The sequence below is a fragment of the Musca domestica genome, unplaced genomic scaffold, assembly GCF_030504385.1.
Source record: "Musca domestica strain aabys unplaced genomic scaffold, Musca_domestica.polishedcontigs.V.1.1 24, whole genome shotgun sequence".
Lineage (NCBI taxonomy): Eukaryota > Metazoa > Arthropoda > Insecta > Diptera > Muscidae > Musca > Musca domestica.
The window spans coordinates 9,949,517-9,973,013 of record NW_026712272.1 but is presented as its reverse complement, the minus strand read 5'-3'; the positions used below and the strand labels follow the sequence as shown (position 1 = coordinate 9,973,013).

Here is a 23,497-nt window from a genome sequence, read left to right as displayed (position 1 = left end):
ATTTTCAAGCATCTATGTAGCTCCCAAGACTTTTTCAACATTCGACACGTAAGTTTGAATCTTAAAATTGAAAGTTATTTGGTTTATGTTGCTTAATTTTTTTAAAAAACAAAAGTTTAAAGTTTGACGCCCCAATTTATGCAACATAGGTTACACAAGGTACGAAAAAGACCCATTCGCATTGCCATCTTCGCAAATTGCCTCTACACAATCATTAAGGATGGTAGGAATTTTGTCCTAAATTAAGCAAGATTTCTGGCGGCAATCCTTTGTTTGTAGGAGAGAGTGGGGTGAACGGAAATGAAATAGAAAATGCTCGTACTGGAAATTCGCTTTGTGTTAATATTTTTATACAAAATAAAGCTAAAAATTGCAATAATGCAAAAAAAGATACTGAAAATAATTGCCTTGCATAAATGCAGGGGACATGGTCAAAATAACACAAAATAAGAGCGTAAAATCATCTAAAATCTCCCTACGTGTCATATTCATGATTGGGCTGATTGTTTTTATCAGCAAAACGTTATAGATTCCATCGACTGTTATGGCCCACATCATCACCATGGACGGCGCTTGCGTTCTGGTGGCCAATCGAAGGTGCACATTTTCAGCTGACCTCTTTGGCAAGTAAACACGATCATTTTGTTTGTTTACAAATTCAAATTCTAACCTAACCTTAACTTTGTAAATTCAATTTGAAATATTTTTTCTTAAAATATCTGAATTTCTTCAAGTTATGAAAAGCATTATTGATAAATTAATATTTGTGATATAGACTTTTATTGGCTCTGATATTGACGTTAGAGATAGGAACTGTTTTTTATGCATTGAAATTTGACAAGGTAAATTACAGAAAATGCAGAGCTGGGAATGCTAATTTGAAATGAGGTTACATTTATTTCATTGTACCATGACATATTCCGTTACGGAATACCAAATTTGTGTCGACGTCGACAAGAAGAATATTGGTAATTAATAGATTCGAAAGGGTATCTTCCTTGTGTTTTACGTAACGGAATACCAAATTTGTGTCGACGTCGACTTGAAAAATAAAAAGAAATCCGAAAGGGAAATTTTATTTCCTTTTTTTTTTTGTAAAATTAACATTTCAGCATATATCTAGATCGTTATTTTTTATTTCAAACCCATCAGTATCTACACTAAACAAATATTGCACAAAATAAAAATAGAAACAAGAATCTAATCTAAGTCATCAATAGTTGTCACTCTTTTTTAAGAAATAATACGCACCCCATGAATTAGATTTTTTAAGACAGTTGCAAATTTTGTAATTTAAAATTCTATATAAAATTGTATTAAATTATTATTTGTAAAAAAAAAAAAAACAAAATAAAATAAAATATTTTTTGTAACGACAAATGAAACAGAGATGTGTTTTTTTGGGGTTTTGTTTTGTTTGTTTTTAGTGTGGTGTAAAAAATGCGCTTTATTTGTTTTTGTCTTAACAATGCAGTTAAATTTCCATAAAAAATAATATATTGTATTGGGGAAACAAAGAAAACGAATTTCTTTTTTGTTTGAATGTTTCCTAGAAAACCACAATCTATTGTTGTTGTTGTTGATGATGTATAACATACATAGAAGCAACACAGAACTACTAAACGCAGAAGAATTAAATTGTTGTTGCTGCTGCTGCAGGTCATCTCCCAGCGAAGGAGGTAAATTAAAATTAACAACTGAGAAGGTTGTTTGCTGCTGCTGTTGATGTTGAACGAAAATAATAAAATTAATATTTATCATATTGTTAGATGATGGTTGTTGTTGTTGTTGTTGAATTAAATAAGTGGAAAATTATTTGGATACTGGTGCATTTCTATCGATAACAGGTTGTATAGTTTTGCCGCCAAAGATTTGACCCCAGCCAATTAAACTGTAAAGAAAAAGAGAGAAAATATAGATATTATTAATTTGTAAGTATAAGCTATTTATATGGTATAAAGGCTAGACTAGAAAAAGTTATGAGGAAAGCTTGATTTACCATTTCTATAAAAAAACATTTTTCTTGAAAGATTGCTCTTTAAATCATAAATGGGAGAGGAGATATTTTTTGGGAAGTTGGCAACGCTAATGGACCTTTTTCGCTCCTTGTGCACCCTACTTGTTGTGCTTTTGCGGCTTTATTGGAATTAAACAGTTCAAAAAACCAAATTTAAATATTATAACTCAAATATAAGTGTATTGGATGTTGATGGATTTGAAACATGATCTTTGATGGACCTGCATTGCAAAAACAACCAATGTATTCAGAAAAGGTCACATCAGTTTGCTGTTGTTTATGGGCCGGTGGCGTCTTGGAACGTATCTATTCCAAGACGCTGCGAATCGTAACGAATGGTGCGGGCTACCGCGATAGAATATTCAACCCTATTTCGCATCAGAAATTAGAAATTAACTCTTAGTGGTCCTTTGTAGATAGAAACGAATTAAAATATTTCTATAGATAGACGAAATTTGAGGAGACTTCAATAAATGGAAGATCCCTGGGAGAACTTTTACAGACAGAAGACATTCGAGAAGATGCTTTAAGGGAACCCCCATAAAAGGAAGGCCGCTGAAAGATATAAACTTTTCTAAATGCGTTTTTTGAGAAACTTTCTCATAGCTCTTAAACAATCACCCTTTATGTGTCTACATACAAAAAGAAAGATTTCTAAATAGTTATTTTTTTCCAACTTACCGCCAATGTTTTTCCACACGACGACTGAGGGCAATCTTTTCACCCTTTTCCGTGCACACCGGTGTGGTGAGGACAATCTTGGCCAAGTCACCCTTCGTTGCCGAAATACGACCACCAGTACTCAATGAACCAATGTTGACCAATAGAATTTCACCCTTCACTAATTTTTCAACACGAGCACCCTTCTTATCACCATCTGTGCGGACACCCAACAGGCGACGCAACAGATAATACGAAATTTCCAATTCAATGAAAATATCCGGCAGTTGACCGACAGCACCCAACACCTGACCCACCAAACGATCTGCACGGCAGAGTGTGGGATCAATTTTGGTACCGACACCAATCAGACCACCGGGTACAGCATATTGCAGTTCATTTTGTTCGGCATACAGAGAGACGATGCGTGAGAAAATCGGACGGCAGGTGATGTTACCTTCGCTGTCTTTGGTCACCACACCGGGACGTACTTCGATTTCTTGGCCAACACGCAGGACACCGCAAAGGATGGAACCACCAGCCACACCGCCCTTGAGATCGTTTACCTCACAGCCGGGTTTGTTGACATCAAAGGAACGTATAACAATTAGCCTGGGTGGGGCATTAAAATCACGCTGTGGCACAGGAATCTTGTTGACAATGTACTCGCACAATACCTGAAACGAAGGAGAATAAATAGTTTGAGATTAAGATCATCAAATCACAAATTCCAATAGTATTTTACTCACATCAATGTTGTATTTCAATTGAGCCGATATGGGTATAATTGGTGCTCCCTCGGCCACTGTACCCTGTACGAATTTTGTAATGTCTTCGTATTGCTCCTTGGCCTGGGATTCCTTGACCAAATCGATTTTATTTTGCAAAATCAAGATCTGTTTCAGTTTCATAATTTCAATGGCGGCCAAATGTTCCGAGGTCTGTGGCTGGGGACAAGATTCATTGCCGGCAATCAAAAGCAGAGCAGCGTCCATAACAGCGGCACCGTTCAACATAGTGGCCATAAGAATGTCGTGACCAGGGCAATCGACGAAGCTGACGTGACGTATCAAACGGAAGCGGCCAGAACAGGAGGGACGAGCGCAGGGGAAGTTATCGTCTTTACTGGAACTATCCGAAACAAAGCATGCTGGTCTGGGACACTTGGGGTTGTCACATTTGTAAATTTTGGCATTGGCGTAACCTGTTGGAAAGGAAATCATCGTCGAGAAGCAGAAAAAGATGTGGAGAGGGTGAGAGATAGAGAAATAGTAAATAAAGAAGTGAGAATGTTAGAACCATTGCCACCACCCAAAACGCCAAAAATGTATTTGTTTTTTTTTTCTCTAGTCATTTATTTGCTTCAAAGGGTTTAATAAAAATTCATCATTACTATAATCATTTAATGGTCCAAGGAATCAATATCGAGATTGCAAAAATGTCGAATGTAAAAGTTAAGCGTTTTCTCAATTAATTAAAACTAATCATCATTACAACAATTCAATTTTTCACAAATAAAAAATTAAAAACATGTCGTATGGGACAAAGACTAACTAAACCGCCCCCGGGATTGGAGGAACCAAAAACAGTGTCTTGTAAAAATGTCTTCATAAAAACAATTTTCTTTTTCAAATAATTACAACAAATAATGGATATAATAATAATTTTTTGTTGTCGAATGTAATGTTTCAGTGGGTTAATCTTTAAAAGTTCTAAATGAGTATAACAGATGTGAAATGTATTCAAGTATACAATTATCTCGTGATTTGTTGTTTATAAAAATAAATGCAATGTCAATTAAAAAAAAACGTTATAAAATAAAATGTTGTGGGTTAAAGTTAAAACAAAACTTTGCGGCATTTTTCAGCTCCACAGCGGCAACTAACTTTTTCGGCATTTGAAAGATTCTCATATTCGCCCTCGTCGCCACGAATATAATCAAAGGTTAGCTCTTCGCCCGGCTTAATGGGTCGCAATGTGAAAAATGCCAGGCGGGGCATGTTAATGTCCAAATTGTCCACCCAAAATGGAAAAACGGCCAAATTGGGATCACAAGAATGATTGAAAAAGTGACATACATTGCCATGCAGGGCTGCGTCAATGGTGTACATGCTTTCCGCATTCGTGTTGTAGTCCAAATCAAAGAGGTAAGTACGTCCAATTGCATCGTATTGGGTGCCACGTTCATCAGCCTCCTCAGAGGTGATTATTTCGCCCACATATTCTCCCACAAATTCACCCTTACGCAGGGCTTTTTCCGTTCGAACACCCCAACCACGACCGTTGGATGTCTTGAACAGACACAGGGAGTTGTGGCGTCCTCTTTGAATGACGCGATTCGGACAGTCTTCGGAACAGGCACATGCCTCATTACACTCATAGATTGCTTCACCCGGATATATGCGTAGACGGCCGTTTTTGTCATAGGCAAAATAGCTGTCGGCCAAACGTGCACAGCACTTGGTTGAGGGTGCACAAACATCCTCACACTTGCAACCCATTTTGGGGCTGATCTGAATTTCAACACCCTTGCCACAAAAGTTGGCATTTATGTACTGGAAATTGGGATCCAGTGTCTCTAGATCGACATTATTTTCCACTCGTATTGGGGATACTGACTCAATCAGATTCATGCGTTCCTCCCATTCCTGTAAGGAGGCCAATTGTTGTTTACGTTTTACGGAACACTGTTCCATTAACATAGATTTAATGAGACGTTCACGTATTTTCTCGGGTTCACGTTGGCTGCGAGAACGAGCCTTTATAAACTGGGCCAACAGTATTAAATCGATTTTAACAACCATGGGATCAAAATTATCCAATTCTTCCATATTTAATTCATGGGGCTGCAGCGTAATCTGCTCGTCTTGGATTTTCTGCAGTAGTTTCTCACGTATATCAGGTATGACATCCTCATGTAGATACATCTGACTTTGAATGAAGCCATCGAGCAGAACACATTCGCTGACATTGCTCAGTCGTTCCCAGGTATTTTGTGATTTCGGGTAATTCAGCCATTTGACATAGAATACTGGCTCGGCATTTATACATTCAATGCTCTCAATGTTTTCGACAACATATTCGTGTTTTTGCTTTTTCGGCGTATGAGATGGAGTTTCGCAGGAATTGCGACGTCGTTTATTCTGTATGGTGTGCTGCAAGGCTTCTTCTACGAGACTGGATTTGGTTAGTAAAACAACTAAGGATTTGGGTGGAGATTTCATATACAAAGAATCCGCACTACAGATGGATGCATTATCGTTAAGGCTTTCATAGCCACTGCTGGGACTAACGGAAGGTCCACGTTCCGAGCGCGTCAGTAAACTATCCAGAGATGATGAACGTGTCATTGTACTTTGTTTTTCTTGTTGTTGTTGTTTTAATTGCCTTACTCTACGTTGTTGCACTTGCTGTTGTTGTCTTTGTCTCAGTCGTTGCCGGCGTTTTGCCTCTTGTTGCCTTTCGAACTCGCGTAATAATTTTGGAGATGCTAGCAGAGCTTGTATGCGTTGCTGACTTATGCGTTCTGCAAAATTTCCCATTGAACATTCGACCGATCGGATCAACAAGACACAGAGAGAGTGAGCGAGCGAGTTATGAATACCGGAAACAAAAATAAAAATAAACATAAAAACGAATCAAATAAAGTGGCGGCATGTTTTTTGCATCAAAACAATCATTACTTTTACTTGTTTTTTTTTTTAACAAATTGCTGGTCTATTTATGTAGAGATTTTCTTTGAAGGTGGGAACTTATAACAAATCAAACTTATACCCTATCAAATATTTTTCATTTGGTTTATTACTCCAGCAATTTATTTGGAAATTTCACAGAACGCATATTTCACAGTTTACATCTTTTTTCTATATTTACAATTTTAATAGATTTCTTTGCTAAGCCAAAAATTGGAAATTAAATTAAACAAATAAAGATATGAATCTTCTAAAATGTAGGAAAAATGATGGTACATAATTATCGCTTTATGTTTGTGTTAAAAATATATGATAGGGATAATGTTGATTTAGTTTTTCTTAACAAATAAATGACTAGAGAATTCAGGTTTTTGTAACAAATGTGAATGGAAATGGTTACAATAAACAAAATAATAGCGATCTGGAAAAGACAGATTCTTTTTGCAGGGGAGTTAATTTAGAATAATATAAAAGTTAATTGATCAAATTTGAAAATTTGGAATTTTTGTCTTTAAAAATTCACTATAAAATTCATTATCTTTTTTTATGATAATAGTTGTCCCGTTAAGATTCCACTTGAAGTGAAATATATACATCCTATGCTATTATAATATGGGCAATAACGAGCCATCGAGGATGATAATGTTTAAGACAGATTTCGAACAGGAACAAGTTTTGAAATATCCGGAAAAATTGTGAAATCACGAATCTAAGGCCTAGTGATTTAGCATTTAAGTTTCACCTTTCAAAATTACATATTTCGAAATTTTACTCTCTCATCGATCGCTAAAATTTTGTTTATCCGAAAACGAAAATTAATAATAAATGCATACTCATAACACAAATGCTTACCCAATTTAATGGTAATATTTCTTTCCAATTCGTTCTTGAAACGAACAGTCTGTACACCCGAAATGGCTTTGACCACTGTTGATTTACCGTGAGCTACATGACCAATGGTACCAATATTGATAGTAGCTTGACGTGAAATTACCTCAGGCGACAATGGTGTCAAATTGCTGACATCCTGGAAAAGAAGAGAGATCAAGTTAGAAAAAAAATGTTCTATATTGTAAAAGCCAAACAACCAATAACATCAGCAAGGCGCCACAGCAGCAGCAAGCATATTGTGAGAAGAGAAAAAAAACTACCAATAACTGTCGACTGTCGTGGCATTTTTGAGGTTAGATTTTTACAGGATGAGCAATTGCATCAGAAATAATATTAGCACTTATTTGTGGCATAAATTATCGTAGAAAATACGTTAATTCCTTGAAAATCTCCATTTTCAATAAGCATTTTGACAGTATACCGCACAATTGCAAAAAATAAGCCATAGAAACGCCACGTGCGATTTTTTCGCGTCACATCGTATCAATGTAGAAAATTGTGTTGACATGGACCATGGTGCACATATTTTATTATTTTAAAATAATATTGCTTAAAGTCATTCACATCCTTTCCGCACACAAAAACAACAAATACCATATTTAGTTGGCATTTTTTCAAAAGAAATTTCCAATTTTTTCTTCACTTTCTCGCCGCGCTGTTGCAGGCCGATGTTATTTGGCGTTGCTTTTTTCCTTTGGCATTTTCCCATTGACATTTACCAAATTTTTTAGATCCTGCTGTTGCAAATTTGTATTTAAACCAATCTGAGCTTCCGCTGTGGACATTTTCCTGCTTCTATTTAACACTTATCCCAAATAAAATAAAAAAACTTTAATCCACAACTAGTTTACGCCTTAACATCAAAATTTACTAGAGAACGAAGCCGGCAGTGACGTTTAAGTCCGCAGTGTCAAGAATCGTTTTTGGCGCGCGCATTATGCTAGGAACACAATTGGAGCGAACGACGAATTTCGCCCTACGCGGCGACAAAATGAGCCGCGAAAATTCGTCGTATGGAACACAATACCGACGAAATTATAAAACAGCTGATGAAGTTGTTTACTTTTTGCTCATTTGTTGACTACAATGAATTATACAAGAACACATAATTCTTTACGTTCTCTGTTATAATTTCACTTATGTCCATCTTCTCTATTATAAATTCACTGATATCCATCTTCACTCAGGCGCAAGTACTCAAATAAATAAACAAATTAATTATGTTTTTTTTATACGAGTAACAGATAGTAGAGTGACCATAACAAATTTTAAAGTAAAAAGTAACTTTATTTACTAAAACACATAAAATTCGTACAAGTATGGCCACCTTGTACTGTTTTGTTCGCCGGTCGCCGGCGTATGAAATAGAAATAAAGCTAATTGAGTTCGCGGCGACCGACGAAATTTTCGCCGGTGCCGTGATTGTGTGCACTTCCATATACACATATGTGTTTTATTTTTGACGACGAACATACGCCGCGAAAAAATTCGTCGTTCGCTCCAATTGTGTTCCTAGCATTAAGTTGAACGCCGTTGTGAGTGACAGTGACATTGTAAAGTAAACGTTTGCGTTGTGGGGGAGTACTTAAATGAAAATGTGTGACATGTGGCAGTAAATTCATTAAATGTTTTAAAACACGTTTACATGCAAATCTTCATCATTGTTACCTTGGTAACTGACAAATTTCATCACATTTGACTACGGAAAAGACACGTTGAGTTTAATGTGCAGCCAAAAAATGGTATCAGTGTTTATTGTGCATTATACTATTAAAGATTAACCCAGATTTAGGTTGAAGATTAAACCCAGTGGTTTAATAGATCGAGTGGGTTAACCCTGTATGTTTCGATGCACCCTTAGAAGCTGATATATTTTACATAATACGTCTTTCTATGCATTCATCGTATAATTAAGAAGGTAAAGTCATTTCAAAAAAGCACGTCAAAAAAGCAGTAAATCCTGATAATGTGGATTAATCCGGATACATTTGTGTATCTAAACGTGCGATAAAACTGATTGGATAAATTCGGATTAAGCAAAAAATCCCGATGTTATAAGTTAATTCGGACATTATTTTGTATCTAAATGCGCTATTACTTATAAAATACCTTTTATAAATATATGTTTGGTGAGTTGCTAACAACAAAAAGGTTAACGGCAGGAGAGAAAGAACTAGATTTGTTTTCTGGTTTGATTTCCAGAATGCTGCCATCATGGTAGAAGAATATAGGTAGACGCGTCGACACAGCTGCTGAGACAATGAACTGTCAAACCAATTTTGGAGTTGAAAATGTTGAATGAAAAATTATTTAAATTTGCATAAATTGTTGAAAAACGCGATTTATAATCACCTCCGAACGATGTCGTATAAGAAAACATTTAAAAAGCGACTTATATTTGCAAGAACATTTAAAAATTGTTGACATATCAATGTTCGCAAGCGTTGATGCATCTACCTGTATTCTTCTGCCATGGCTGCCATGTTAAAAACATAACCTCATTGTACTACGTTTACATTAGAATATTTTGCTGGGTTAATCCGGAAAATTTGGCGTAATACAATAGCATTAACAATTGAAATCCCGTGGATATATTAAGCGGTACATTAATGAGGTTGTCATTCTTGAAATACTGCCAAAAAACATGATGATCAATTAAAAAATTATATATACTTTTTTAAATAATTTTATTATTTTTTTCTTTAAAATCACATTTTTACAGCTTATAGCATAACATGCTTTATTTTTTGCTTCTAAATAAAAAATCAACCATTTGTGGCACTCGTTTATTAGTTTTTTCTCTCAGTTGTAAATGGTTTATAAATGACTGCCTGTTTGTAGTTTGTTCATTCTATTAATTTAAATAATACTTAAATACTCCTTATTTTTTTCATCATCAACATCGTATACACTCTGTGAAGGCGCGGGCGAAGAATTAACACTGATGGACTCCCATCTACGACTACAAATGCGTGGTATTGCTCTCCTCTTCATAGGCCATATTTGCTACGCCCTCACTTGTAGTGCCACCATTATTGGTGCCATTACTACGACGATTTGGTAGAAAATCACTTTGTTGCAGTTGTATGATTTTTGCCTCTGTATATGGTCCAATGGGTATTTGCAGATTATCCAAATGTTCCACTTGCAGGGGAAAGGAGAAACAACCACCTTCACTTTCGTTTTGTTTTTTCTGTTGTTTTTCCAATTTTTGTTGCTTTTTGCAAAGAAGATTTGTGGGGGATTTTTTGGAGAAATGGGCTTCGATTTCCTTGAAAGAAAAAAAGTGAGAGCATATTAGTATTCAATATGTTTTCATTTTACCCATGATATAATTAACAAGGTAATCTCATGCTATCTTTTGATTAGCATTTTTTTATTTTATGTCGCTTCATTGTCGAATTTATACTTTGCAGTTCTTTCTTAAATATGGGCGTACAGCTGGCAAGAATTTTGCATTTACTATCTACCAAATATTTTGTTATTTTCCCGCTCTTGGAACAAATATCAGCTGGTAATTTGTGGGGTTTGATAATTAAGTCTGCCTTAAAATAAAACGTAAAAATGACAAGGTCGAGTTTGGCAGAAAAGGGTTGCCATATTCGATTTAGCAAATGAGTATACCTCTATTTTTTTGCTATAGATTTTAACCATGATCAAAAATCAATGTAAATTTCTTGCCAGCTGTACGTCTATGTTCAAGGAAGAACTACAAAATATAAATTTGACAGTGAAGGGACCATGGTAGAAGAATATAGGTAGACGCGTCGACGCAGCTGCTGGGACAATGAACTGTCAAACCAATTTTGGAATTGAAAATGTTGAATGAAAAATTATTTAAATTTGTAAAAATTGTTGAAAAACGCAAATTATAATAGCCTCCGAAAGACGTAGTATAAGAAAACATATAAAAATCTACTTATATTTGAAAAAACATTTAATTTTTTTTTAACATATCAATCCTCCCAAGCGTTGATGCATCTACCTGTATTCTTCTGCCATGGAAGGGACATTAAATAAAACAATTGTTTTCAAATAATTGGATGAGATTACCTTGGAATTTGTACCATGATTTTAGGATTTTTACTTACCCCCAAAGTCCTGCCCTCAGTTTCGGGTAGAGTAAAATATAATGTGACACATCCGACAAAGGCTACGGCAGAATAAAACCAAAATGTTCCCGGCATGGTGAGCAGCGATAACATTTGCAAAAATAATTTATTTGCCAGAAAACCGAAAATATAACCCAATCCACTAACCAATCCTGAGGCTGTGCTGCGCACGGTGGCTGGGAAAACTTCACCAATTAATATCCATGGTATCATACGGATACCCAAATGGGCAAAGAAAGCTGCACCCAGCAACAAAATCAAGGGTATCCATACCAAATTATTCATTTCTTGTTTGGGCACCGTCAACAACAGTTCTTCCTTTACTTTTTCGGGAAGACTTTTCTTTGGCTCCTCACTGGCAGGACTAATGGGTAGGGGACTTTCAGTTGTAGTAGAGGTGGTGGTGGATTGTGTGGATGTTGAAATTGTAGTGAGATCATCAAAGAGTGTTGTGGTTTCCTTAGTAACCTCCTCTGAATCTTCCAAATCTAAAATTTCCTCTGTAATGGACTCTGTGAAATTTGATTTTCCCAAATCCTCTAAATCCAAGTCATCTTCATCGGCAAATGTGATGTTATAAGGTTCCAGAGTTGCCACATCCCGGGCAGTTCTATTGTAGGCCATTTCTGGCAATATGGTGGTTAATTCTTCTAATGTATGTTGGGTCCCAGGGGTTTTTAAAAGCAGGGCCTTTTCTTCCGATTCAAATATCTGAGTGATGTTATCACGCGTAATAATACTATCTTTAGGTACAATGGACGAGGCATTCACAACCACATTGTTAACCGCAAAACCGGGAACTACCCTCAAATAATGGGCATATGTGGCGGTTCCAAACAAACAAATACCCACACCAATTGTGGAAATTAAAACCAAAGGTCTTTTGCCGGTAAAATGTATCAGAAAGACACACAGAACTGTTGCCACCATTTCGGCCATGCCCAGTAAGATGGTAGCATGATATTTATTAATGGGTGCCTTAAGGGTATGGAAAATCTGCACAGCATACGTTTGTAGAGATGTCTTGCCGGAGAAATGTCCCACGAAAAATGTAAATGCCACCAAGAGGAATGGTGCCAAAAATGAGCGTTTTCGGAAAACCAAAAAACGATGAAAATACCCAGGCTTTTTGCCCTGCATTTGATCCAATTCAGCTTGATCCTCCATGGCTGGTTGGGTTATCAGTTCATTGTATAATCGATTGAATTCCTCTTCTATTTTATATTCAGGTACCCAGCCGCGCAGCCATTGCAATGATTTAATGGCTTCTCTAAAGCGATGCTCTCGTATAAGCCATGTTGGAGATTCTGGTATGAAACAAAGAGAAATAATTGAGATGACCGGAAAGGCTGAACTGACGGCGGCAATGGTACGCCAATCCATGAGAGAACCCATAATAAATTGTATAAAGACACCGGTTATCACACAGGTCGAACCCAAAGCCGAGAGTATGCCACGATACTTGGGTTCGGTTATTTCAGCCACATAGGTTAGGACCTGAGGAGAGATATTTCAAAAAAGAAGAAGATTAAAATAAATGTCTGTTGGAAAAAATATTGTCTTCTATACCGGCGCTTCCATAAGGCCACCACCCAAACCACTCAAACACAAAGCGGCATAAAGATGCTCCGTTCTGGTAGAGAAATGAAAAAGAAGCCAAGATGCCAATATGGGTAAATTGACAATCTGAAATATAGGATGAAGGTATTAATTCTGATAATGTATTTAAAAAAATTATGGCCTACCTGCATAGCTCTTCTCTTTCCAATAGGTTGGGTCAACATTCCCGAAAATAGACAACCCATGGGTACACATATTAGGTTAATGGAACCTGGAGAATAAAAAAAAAAACATTGGAAATAATAAACAATTAAGGTGAGGGTACATAAGCAGCTTGGCATAATGGCTAGGCATATTTATGTCAAATTATAAGGCGGAACAACGGCAGAAGTTGTGCTCTGTATGCCTTTGTGATATGTCACAAAATATGACATGCGAAGACTTTAAGTTGTTTATGTACTCACACCTTTATAGTCGCATAATTAAGGGTACCGTAGAGAGCGAAAGTATGAATTATTTATTTGATATTCTTTAGTTCAAAAAAGCAATTTAAACGCTCGACATCAATAGAAAGAGAGCAAATATAAGCAAAACGTAAACAAATTTTGACATTTCGTCTGTTTTTGAAACAAAATTTGTAACACCTTAAGCTGATATCATACGATAAGGGTGTGACATACTAAGTGTCAAATTTTCCATATGTAGAAGTTGCACACCTCGTGTGATGCATGGACGACATTTCAGTTGTAAAATACATGAGTGAAGTACATATCATGGTAAAATAATACAGGTAGATGCATCAACGCTTGGGAACATTGATAAGTCAAACATTTTAAAATGTTTTGTCAAAAAAGTAGAAGTAGTTTTTTGTTTTCCTATACGACGCAAATCGGAAGCTGTTATGAAATGTATTTTTAAAAATGTTTTCTAATTTGAATAATTTTTCATTCAAAAATGTCATTTCTAAAAATGGTTTGACAGTTCATTGTCCCATCAGCTGTGTCGATGCGACTACCTCAATTCTTCTACCACGGAACATATATACTTTTTCGATCACAGTGAGCCCTATTTTATCAGAAAAATATAATTTAATCAAAAGTGTTATTTGTTTGTTGTGTGAAAATATATAAAATTAAATTTGTGGTAAAATGTCATCCATAAAGTATAATAATTTTGTAGAAAATATAATATAATTCGAATGTAAACCAAGAAAATAAAAAAACATATGCAAGTGTGTGAAACAACGAATTGTGAGTCATATGTTAAATGACGATTTTGACATACAGACGGAAATACGCATGGATAATAAAAGTGACAGCACATATGTAAAACTATTATCGTCAAATTATAAGGCGGAACAACGGCAGAAGTTGTGCTCTGTATGCCTTTGTGATATGTCACAAAATATGACATGCGAAGACTTTAAGTTGTTTATGTACTCACACCTTTATAGTCGCATAATTAAGGGTACCGTAGAGAGCGAAAGTATGAATTATTTATTTGATATTCTTTAGTTCAAAAAAGCAATTTAAACGCTCGACATCAATAGAAAGAGAGCAAATATAAGCAAAACGTAAACAAATTTTGACATTTCGTCTGTTTTTGAAACAAAATTTGTAACACCTTAAGCTGATATCATACGATAAGGGTGTGACATACTAAGTGTCAAATTTTCCATATGTAGAAGTTGCACACCTCGTGTGATGCATGGACGACATTTCAGTTGTAAAATACATGAGTGAAGTACATATCATGGTAAAATAATACAGGTAGATGCATCAACGCTTGGGAACATTGATAAGTCAAACATTTTAAAATGTTTTGTCAAAAAAGTAGAAGTAGTTTTTTGTTTTCCTATACGACGCAAATCGGAAGCTGTTATGAAATGTATTTTTAAAAATGTTTTCTAATTTGAATAATTTTTCATTCAAAAATGTCATTTCTAAAAATGGTTTGACAGTTCATTGTCCCATCAGCTGTGTCGATGCGACTACCTCAATTCTTCTACCACGGAACATATATACTTTTTCGATCACAGTGAGCCCTATTTTATCAGAAAAATATAATTTAATCAAAAGTGTTATTTGTTTGTTGTGTGAAAATATATAAAATTAAATTTGTGGTAAAATGTCATCCATAAAGTATAATAATTTTGTAGAAAATATAATATAATTCGAATGTAAACCAAGAAAATAAAAAAACATATGCAAGTGTGTGAAACAACGAATTGTGAGTCATATGTTAAATGACGATTTTGACATACAGACGGAAATACGCATGGATAATAAAAGTGACAGCACATATGTAAAACTATTATCGTCTGATAGCAGATTTATTAATAATTCCATAATTTCAAGTTCAATTTTTAAATTTATCTGCCAAAACTTTTGTTCCCCACTGCACTCAGTTTTGTTTTTTAAGCCATACTCACTAAACCATGAAATTTGTTCCTTATTCAAAACAATATCGCTGGGTTCTCGGCCATCACCACCTTGGATGGCAGGTATAACAATGGTTGGAAATCCCAAGGTCATTCCATACACTGTGAAAAAAAAAAAACGAAAAAAAAACACATAATTAAAGTAGCAGAAAAACATTGTAATTATTTGTGGTTTTATGCAACACAAAAACACTGATAAAAAAGTAATCATTTCATAAAAAAAGAGAAGAGTAATTTTGTTGTTGCTGCTAAGAGGAGTAATAATGTTTTAATTAGTTATTTACCAAAAAGTAAAATATTTTTAACACTAACGGCTAAAAACTGCGGCAATGCTTGACGAAAATTACTAATTTCCTGTGGATCACCGGCACTGATCGAAAAGCGGCGATTTCCATTTTGCATAAACAATGGTCGGTCATTAATTGTACTGTAAAAAAACAAAACAGAAAGAGAAGTAGAGAGAGGTTAAAAATCGAGAAAAAAAAGTTACAAAATTGAAAAATAGTTTCACATCACAACGGTCGTATATTTAAAAACCCTAGAGTAATTGACTGTGGTGGCAATGATGATGATGAGGATGGCGATAATGATGTCAATGATGATTATGAGGAATTTGTCAAAATAATTGCTGCCTTACACAACAAATTGTTTAATTGTTGGTATTGGGTAAACAGCATAACATAAAGATCAATGCGCGCACAAAGACACACACACAGACACACACACATAAAACTATTGAAAATAAAAACAAACAATATCATTACAGTTGAACATTGTTATAACGGTCAATTTGCCCATTGTAGAAATGTGGCACGAAAATATATAGTTTAAGTGTTGCCAACCACCTAAATGGAAGTCAACGATATTAAGTATGGTACACACTGGCAAACATGATAACCGTTCTTTGAAGGTGATTCTTTTGAAAAAGTTTTATTTAGCTCTTCCAGAGTGAATTTATAATTGTTCACTATAAATTTTAACATTGTACAAGTGTTGCCAACTACCAGTCTGGTGATCAACGATGTTAAGCATTGAACATACCTTTGGGATTATTTGTGGGTAGTTGAAACTATTAAATTCTAATACGTAAAATTACAAATTATAATTCTGCAACTAGCCTGAACCGGATCGGAACTTTTATACACTTTACCATTTGAATGGAACTTGTAAAATGAAAAAAAAATAGTTGAAAACAATGTCTTCTAAATTATCAAAAGACCGAAATGGGATGGTATAGTTAGATGGGGACTAAAAAACGTGGGTCTGTAATTTTAATTATCTTCCAGAGAAGTCAAATTTCGAATCAATTTAGAGATAACTCCGTTGAAAATGTGGCAAATATCGCAAGGTACCATGTTTAGCATTTCCATAGTGAATTTATAATTTTTCACTATCACGTTGAACATAGGGCAAGTGTTGCCAACCATCATACTTGTTGTCAACGATGTTATTAAGTATTGAACATACTTTTATTTGTAGGCATTAGATTAATATCTAATATGTAAAATTTAAAATCATAATTCTGCATATAACCTTAAACGGGTCGGAGCTTTACAAAATGTAAAAAAAAAACGTTTGAAACATTGCTCCTGAAATTACCAAAAGACCGAAATGGGATGGTACAATTAGATGGGGTCTAAAAAAAGAGTTGGTCTGTATTCAATTACCTAACAGTGAAGGCATGCTTCAAATCAATTTTGAGATAATTTCGTTGAAAAATGTGCCGAATATTGGAAAAAATACTGAATGTGGGAATGTACGATTATATGGGGAATATACGAAGAAAATAATAGGCAATTTTCTGTCATTGGAAGAGTAGAACTCGAAATTTACAAAGTTCCGGGAAAAAGTGTCACAAAAATGATCAAAAATCCGAGTATATGGAGGTACAGTTATATGAGGACCATACCAAAACTTGAACCTATATGGACAGTTCTATGTGACTTAAATAACCAAAAGACCTTAAATTTGCCGATACTGTTTTGTGAGAAATATACTAAACCGTGCAGACCAAAGCACATCTGAGGAAAGTTTTATCCACCTTCTTCACTTTCGGCCAAGCGAAGCGACTCTTTAGCTCTTTTGAGTCTATTTTCTTTCTGTTGCGGTGTAAGTTCTTGCACTTTTTGGAATATCAATGGCTTTCCCCCGAGCTCATTTTTCAATATTTGCCGAATGGAATATTGCCATATGTTCAGCTTACGAGCCATTTTTCGGCCACTGCGACGCGGGTTTCGATGAAGTCGCTTCTTCACTTTTCAAACAATTTCTGCTGATGCTGCTATTTTCTTCCGTCCACTTCCTTCACGTTGGGCTACGCTTCCAGCTACCAGTATCACGGTAACGAGCGATGGTACGGGACACAAAAGATTTATTCACATTTAAATGCTGGAGTGCTCTAACGATAGCCACTTGTGGTTTCCCAGCCAAATATAAAGAAATCACACTATCACGCTTGAATTCCATCACGGATAACTTTTTTTGTGGAAAATTCTCACCAAAATGCTTATGTACGCTTGTAAACAATATAATGAGCTGTCACTGGAATAATTTTAACTGCTGTCGGACGAGTGGCTCAGAAATGATAGCAGTCTGAAGTTGGTTGCAGTTTTTTCATCTCATCCTATCACATCTATCTCATAATTGTTTGTATCGAAATTAAAACGAATAGAGACATTCATACTTGCATGAAAACGTATGTTCGGTGTTGCCAACTATCATGGTTCTCGTCAATATGAATTATAATATCTGCCTAAAATAATAATTTTGCATTTGGGCTTTAATGCAAACGAAATATAATTTATCGACTGTCATTCGTGATCGCTAGTGTGTACCTTCATTTAATTAAATTTTTGTTGTTAATTTTTTTCATGAACCTAATTATCGGAAAATGTATGCTTTCAAAATACTGTGCGCTGTTGTACCAACAATGAATGTCTAATGTAGCCAGGTTCCACTGTTCACCGCACCATACCTACATTTTGTATCTGTATTTATATGTCAATCGGATATTTACCCATTTTTTATACCGTTTGATGATTTAGTCGCCGCCTCCATAATTAATAAATGATGTGTACAAAATAATCACTTGATGTTACGTTGCGTTGTGCGTGAAGGAGGGATCCGTAATATTTATGTAGCGGTTAAATACCTTGCGGTATTTCCTCTGCAGCAGCAGTATTATTACGTGAGATTTACAATTAATTGAATTTGATTGGATTGGTTATTATTATTTTCTTTACTTAAATATTATTTTCACAGTCATAGTTTAAAAGAGTTTTTGAACATTGTTTTGATTTCTTTGGAATTTTCTGTTCACTATTTCTTTTTTAATCGCCTGTCATGGGACTTTCTTCGAATTAGAGATGAAGAAACAGTTAAATTTGACACAAAATTGTTAAAATTTGTTTTGATTGGAAAGTCACACTACTAATAAGTCCCAAAAATATGTATAACAAGGTGACTGGGTTAGTTTCGCAAAAATATTACTGATTTTTGTTTTTTGATTTCCCATAAAGAAATATAGGTGTGAGTAAATAAATTAAATAAAAATTATATTTATAGACCAAATCATAAGAAGTGCACAATTTCCATCAATTATTTTCTAGTGGTATTTGTATTGGATATATATATATTTTTTTTTTTTTGTAGAAAATGTTTACCAAAACTACATTTTCTACCATGACTCAATAAAAAATTTTGCCCAACTTCAAGGAAACTAGTAAAATGCAACTCTGTACTGGAGTCTTATTATTTCACGGTATAGAAAACCGGTTTCCATCTCTGATTTGTGTTTGTATATAGAAAGATACATTCTTACAATGAGATGTAGTCAAATAAATAATTTTACCTTTTTAATTCTACCATGCAACAACTTCTCATAAAATTAAACTTAGTTTGAAATGTATTAAAAGCAATCTTATGTTCACCAAGATATAAAGATAATTTGAACATATTTCGATTTAATTTCCGCCCATTGCACTTGTTAAGCAGATAATGTTCTCAATCTGATTTTCTTTTTTTGGAAAAATCTTGTTTCCTTGCAATCTTAGTCTACGGGAATGGGTCAGCCAGTCGTTGAACTGTTATCATTAAACTCACGTTTTAGAAATTAATCTTTGCAAGTCGTTGCTGTCTTTAAGACAACAATATATTTGTTTACAGACAAAAAAAAAAAAACATTTTTACATACGGAAACACAACATATTTCGTGTTTTTTTTACTAGAAACCCGATTTATTAGAACATTGCTTCATGTGAACATAGTTTAAGTCTCACATGCTATTTGTTTATAAAATGTTGCAAAAGTGTAAAAAGTGGTGACTTTTGGGTCAGCTGTCTCTGAACAAGATATGTCAAAATTACAACAATTCTTCTAAGCTCAAGAAAACAAAATACTTTTCTTATAAAGCACGAATAAAACAATTTTATATGAGTCGTATTTTGTAAAAAAAAACTCTTCAAGAAAACCTCTTTGAGAAGAAGCCGTTATTTACATTTTCTTGACATTTTAGATGTTTTCTGATATTTAATGTTAAAAATGCATTTTTTGTTTAAATTTTGCTAATGACACTACCCATACAAGAAAGCTTGAAAAGGTATAATAAAAGTGATGATACATTAGCAGCATGGCGTCATGGCATGGCATATTAATGTCAAATTTTAAGAAACCGGTAACAGGATTGAATTGCATCTCTGGCATCTCTTTATATATGTCAAAAAATATGTAATGTCATGATGCCAAGCTGTTTAATGGTGATAATACGAAGAGGTCTTTTTACTGGCTTCTTCGTAAAAGAATAAAGGAGTTTTAGGTTGACTCAGTTCAATTTCGGTCCATCATTGATTCCTGTTTACCTTACGCTCCTTTTATCTTTTACGAATGATGTCAGCCGATTATTTAAGACAGTAAAAAAGGCTTTTTATGTATTTACACCTAAATAGTACGGATACGTTGTAAAGAAAACCCAGTCGGTTTAAATTGCCATTTCCACTGAATATACCTAAAATAAATCTTCGTAAAGAAGGTTAACCAGGAAAAAGCTCTAACGTAAACATATCATAATACTATATTAGACGGATTGTTTTCTACATATGTAATGTAAAATTTTCCATATGTAGAAATCACACATGTTTGGAAACATGAGTAGAATACATTTTCGATCACATCTTGTCATATTTTTATGGAAAAATCATAATTTAATCAAGACTTCCTAGTTTGTTGTGTGAAAATATAAAAAGATAAAATATATTAACGAGTAAAATTCTTCCATAAAATGTTATTTTTTTTATATATTTATAAATAATAACAATGTAATTTATTTTCAGTGTTTTTCGACAGTAACAGCAAATATGTATAACGCATCCAGTTCAATTGCGCCTCCATATATCATTGCCCTCACAACTTTTAAAATATAGCTGCAATGTCCTTCCATAGTGAAATTTGTACATCTCAATTAAAGCTGCCATCAACGATAAGGGTTTTATATATGTGATGTCACTTTTATTATCCATGTGTATTTACATTACATGGCTCATAAATCTTGCATATGTTTTTTATTTCCTTTGGTTCCGTTGTGATTATATTGTATTTTCTAAAAAGAAATATACTATTTTGTGGATGATTTTTAATGCAAATTTTAATTTTATATATTTTACACAACAAACAAACTATTTTAATTAGATTATATTTTTCCAATAAAAATAGGGCTCGCTGTGATCGAAAAAGTACATCTGTACTTTATTCATGTATTTTACAACTGAAACGTCGTTCGATGTGTGCAATATCTAAATGTAAAAAATTTTGACACTACATAAAAAATCGTTCCAATATAGTAGGTTTACGTTGTAATGAATTTAAAAATCAAGTGGATTTAAATTGGCAAATTGATTTCATATTTTAATTATTGCAAACCAATAAAAGAATACCACGCCTAAGGTTCTATCAGACTAAATTTTTTCAAGAAATGTAGTAATAAATTTTCCATTTTTAGAAGTTGCACACATCATGTGATACATGATACAGTTATGAAGTACATGAGTAAAGTACATATGCACTTTTTCGATCACAGCGATCTCTATTTTGATCGGAAAACTATAATTTAAAAAAAATGTTGTTTGTTTTGTGAATATATATTAAATTGTACTTGTGGTTAAAGTCATCCATAAAATATTTTAATTTTTTAATAAAATACAATATAATCACATTGTAGCCGTGGTACAATGAAATAAAGGTAACCTCATTTCAAATAAGCATATAATTTACCTTGTCAAATTTTACGGCATAAAAACAGTTCCCATCTCTGATTTTAAGAAGGTACAGTTCCCACAGAACTAAGAAGGTAAATTCATGTAATCATATGTTTAAATTTTTTTTTGTTCAAATCTATAAATTTGACAACATTTCATTGTCTACATTTATATTCAAAACTCCATTGTATACACACAATCAGAGATGGCAATTGTTTTTTATGCATTGAAATTTAAATACAGATTTTGACAACGAGACGTTGTCGAAGGTAAAAATTTGAAGAAAAAAATGTAAACATACGATTGCATGACTTTGTCTTCTTGGATATACCTTGAATGTAACCAAAGGAAATAAAAAACATATGCAATTATAAGTCATCTCAAATGTCAAATGGCTAATTTTGACATACACACGGAAATACACATGGATAATAAAAATGGCATCACGCATGTAAAACTCTGATCGTCTAAATGCAGCTTTACCAAGGATAGAAATGAATTGTCAAGGTCACCCAAGTTATGAATTCATTATTTCCATTTCTCTTTAAGACGTTAAGTGCTGCAATAACCAATATGACTTATATTGTGTGTGTGTTCCATTCTTATTTTAAAAGGGCAGGTAGTAAGTTATGTAAAGAAAAGGACCAAATTGTGTCTTCATATTTTAAGGAAAAATAATGTGTTTACCATATTTTGTTCGCACAAAAATATTTCCAGTTATTTGGAAAGAAATCATTTCCAACAGACTGTGTCATCTACCTGAGTAACTCAAAAAAAAAAAAAAAAAAATACCACAAGATGTTCAAAATGTGTGTGTGTTTTCATGAACATTTTCGAAGAAAATAGAATGATTTCCAAAAAAAAAAAAACACATGCTTCGTCCAACTAATTAAAAAATTATACACGCTTTGCAATAGAAATATAGTTTTCGTAACAAAAACTGCTATTAATTATAATCATAAATTGTTTAACAAATGATTTTTTACCATACACAATTATTGAATTATATAGTTCGTAGTAAAGCATAGCACTTAAAATAATAACAATAATAAAAGCTGCATACCATGTTAATGGATTCCTTAAATAATTGTGTTCATATTTGTAATAAGTCAACGAACAAACAAAAAAACAAAAACAAAACAGACAATTTTAAGTACCAATGTACGATTGTTGGTCATTCATATGTAGCGTAGATTTGTATTACTTCATGTAGTCATAATTGAAATTAATAAACAAATCATGTAGGTAACACGTACTAATTTTTTAAGTACGGGTTTTAGATACAGTCGATTAAGGCCACATTTCAACAGGTGATGGTTTGTGGTGGGCAATTATTTGACAGTACTTCACATGCCATGTTCCTACTTACACGTGCACGAGAGTCGTAAAGAACGATGTAATTAAACGATGCAATTTGCACCTTAAACTACATAGGCCCGTTCTTATATTTTCCCTTTATAGTCCACTTTTGTTATCCCTTACTTTAGGAAAAATGAAGTAGAAATTTCACATTATCGGGTTCTCATTATTACAACTTTCCTTTAAAATATATGCATTTTTACAGAGATATGGCAAGCTTTTTTTAAAAGTAGCTGGTAGTCACTGCATTTTTTCACAATGGCATCTTTATTTCAGTTTAAAAATAATAAACAAAATGCGAATTTGTAGTTAATTTCGTGAAATAAATTTATAATTCAGTTCTTCGATATAAAATAAAAGACTTGCGTTAGCCATTTTTTATTTAAAAATTTTTGCTGTTATTGCCATATTATCAATATAAAATATGGCAACATGAATCCAGTAAACTTTACGTTAAAAGATAAAGGGAAGATGGTCTGGCCTTTTGCTTATCGTTCGTTTTGGAACACAACTTATGT

The 23,497-nt window shown here is 33.9% G+C and overlaps 2 protein-coding genes across 6 annotated transcripts in view; both read right to left on the bottom strand.

The window, feature by feature from the left end:
• Positions 1-1,434: 1,434 nt before the first annotated feature.
• Positions 1,435-8,182, bottom strand: LOC101894917 (eukaryotic translation initiation factor 2 subunit 3). 2 transcript variants are annotated; one of them, XM_005182726.4, is made up of 5 exons: positions 7,980-8,163; positions 7,222-7,396; positions 3,427-3,881; positions 2,699-3,354; positions 1,435-1,891 (listed from the first exon to the last, which is right to left on the bottom strand). In XM_005182726.4, the coding sequence occupies exons 1-5, from the start codon at positions 8,043-8,045 to the stop codon at positions 1,813-1,815; spliced, it is 1,431 nt and encodes a 476-aa protein (XP_005182783.1). In that variant the 5' UTR covers positions 8,046-8,163; the 3' UTR covers positions 1,435-1,812. The 2 variants fall into 2 exon arrangements, with proteins under 2 accessions (XP_005182783.1, XP_005182782.1); XM_005182725.4 differs by lacking the exons at positions 1,435-1,891; positions 2,699-3,354; positions 3,427-3,881 and adding an exon at positions 4,006-6,203 and having other exon boundaries at positions 7,980-8,182.
• Positions 8,183-10,024: 1,842 nt separating this feature from the next.
• LOC101896172 (facilitated trehalose transporter Tret1) overlaps positions 10,025-23,497 on the bottom strand; it is a 56,238-nt gene continuing 42,765 nt past the window's right edge. For 2 of the 4 annotated variants that reach the window (XM_020036490.2, XM_011293896.3), the window contains exons 2-7: positions 15,657-15,799; positions 15,364-15,474; positions 13,118-13,203; positions 12,942-13,058; positions 11,352-12,869; positions 10,025-10,531 (exon numbers count right to left, since the gene is read on the bottom strand). In XM_020036490.2, coding sequence (XP_019892049.1) covers positions 10,223-10,531; positions 11,352-12,869; positions 12,942-13,058; positions 13,118-13,203; positions 15,364-15,474; positions 15,657-15,774 — 2,259 coding nt within the window. In that variant the 5' untranslated portion in view covers positions 15,775-15,799 and the 3' untranslated portion in view covers positions 10,025-10,222. Of the gene's footprint in view, positions 10,532-11,351; positions 12,870-12,941; positions 13,059-13,117; positions 13,204-15,363; positions 15,475-15,656; positions 15,800-18,388; positions 18,753-23,497 lie in introns of those variants that run through there. The other 2 variants (XM_011293897.3, XM_011293898.3) reach the window with 2 other exon arrangements.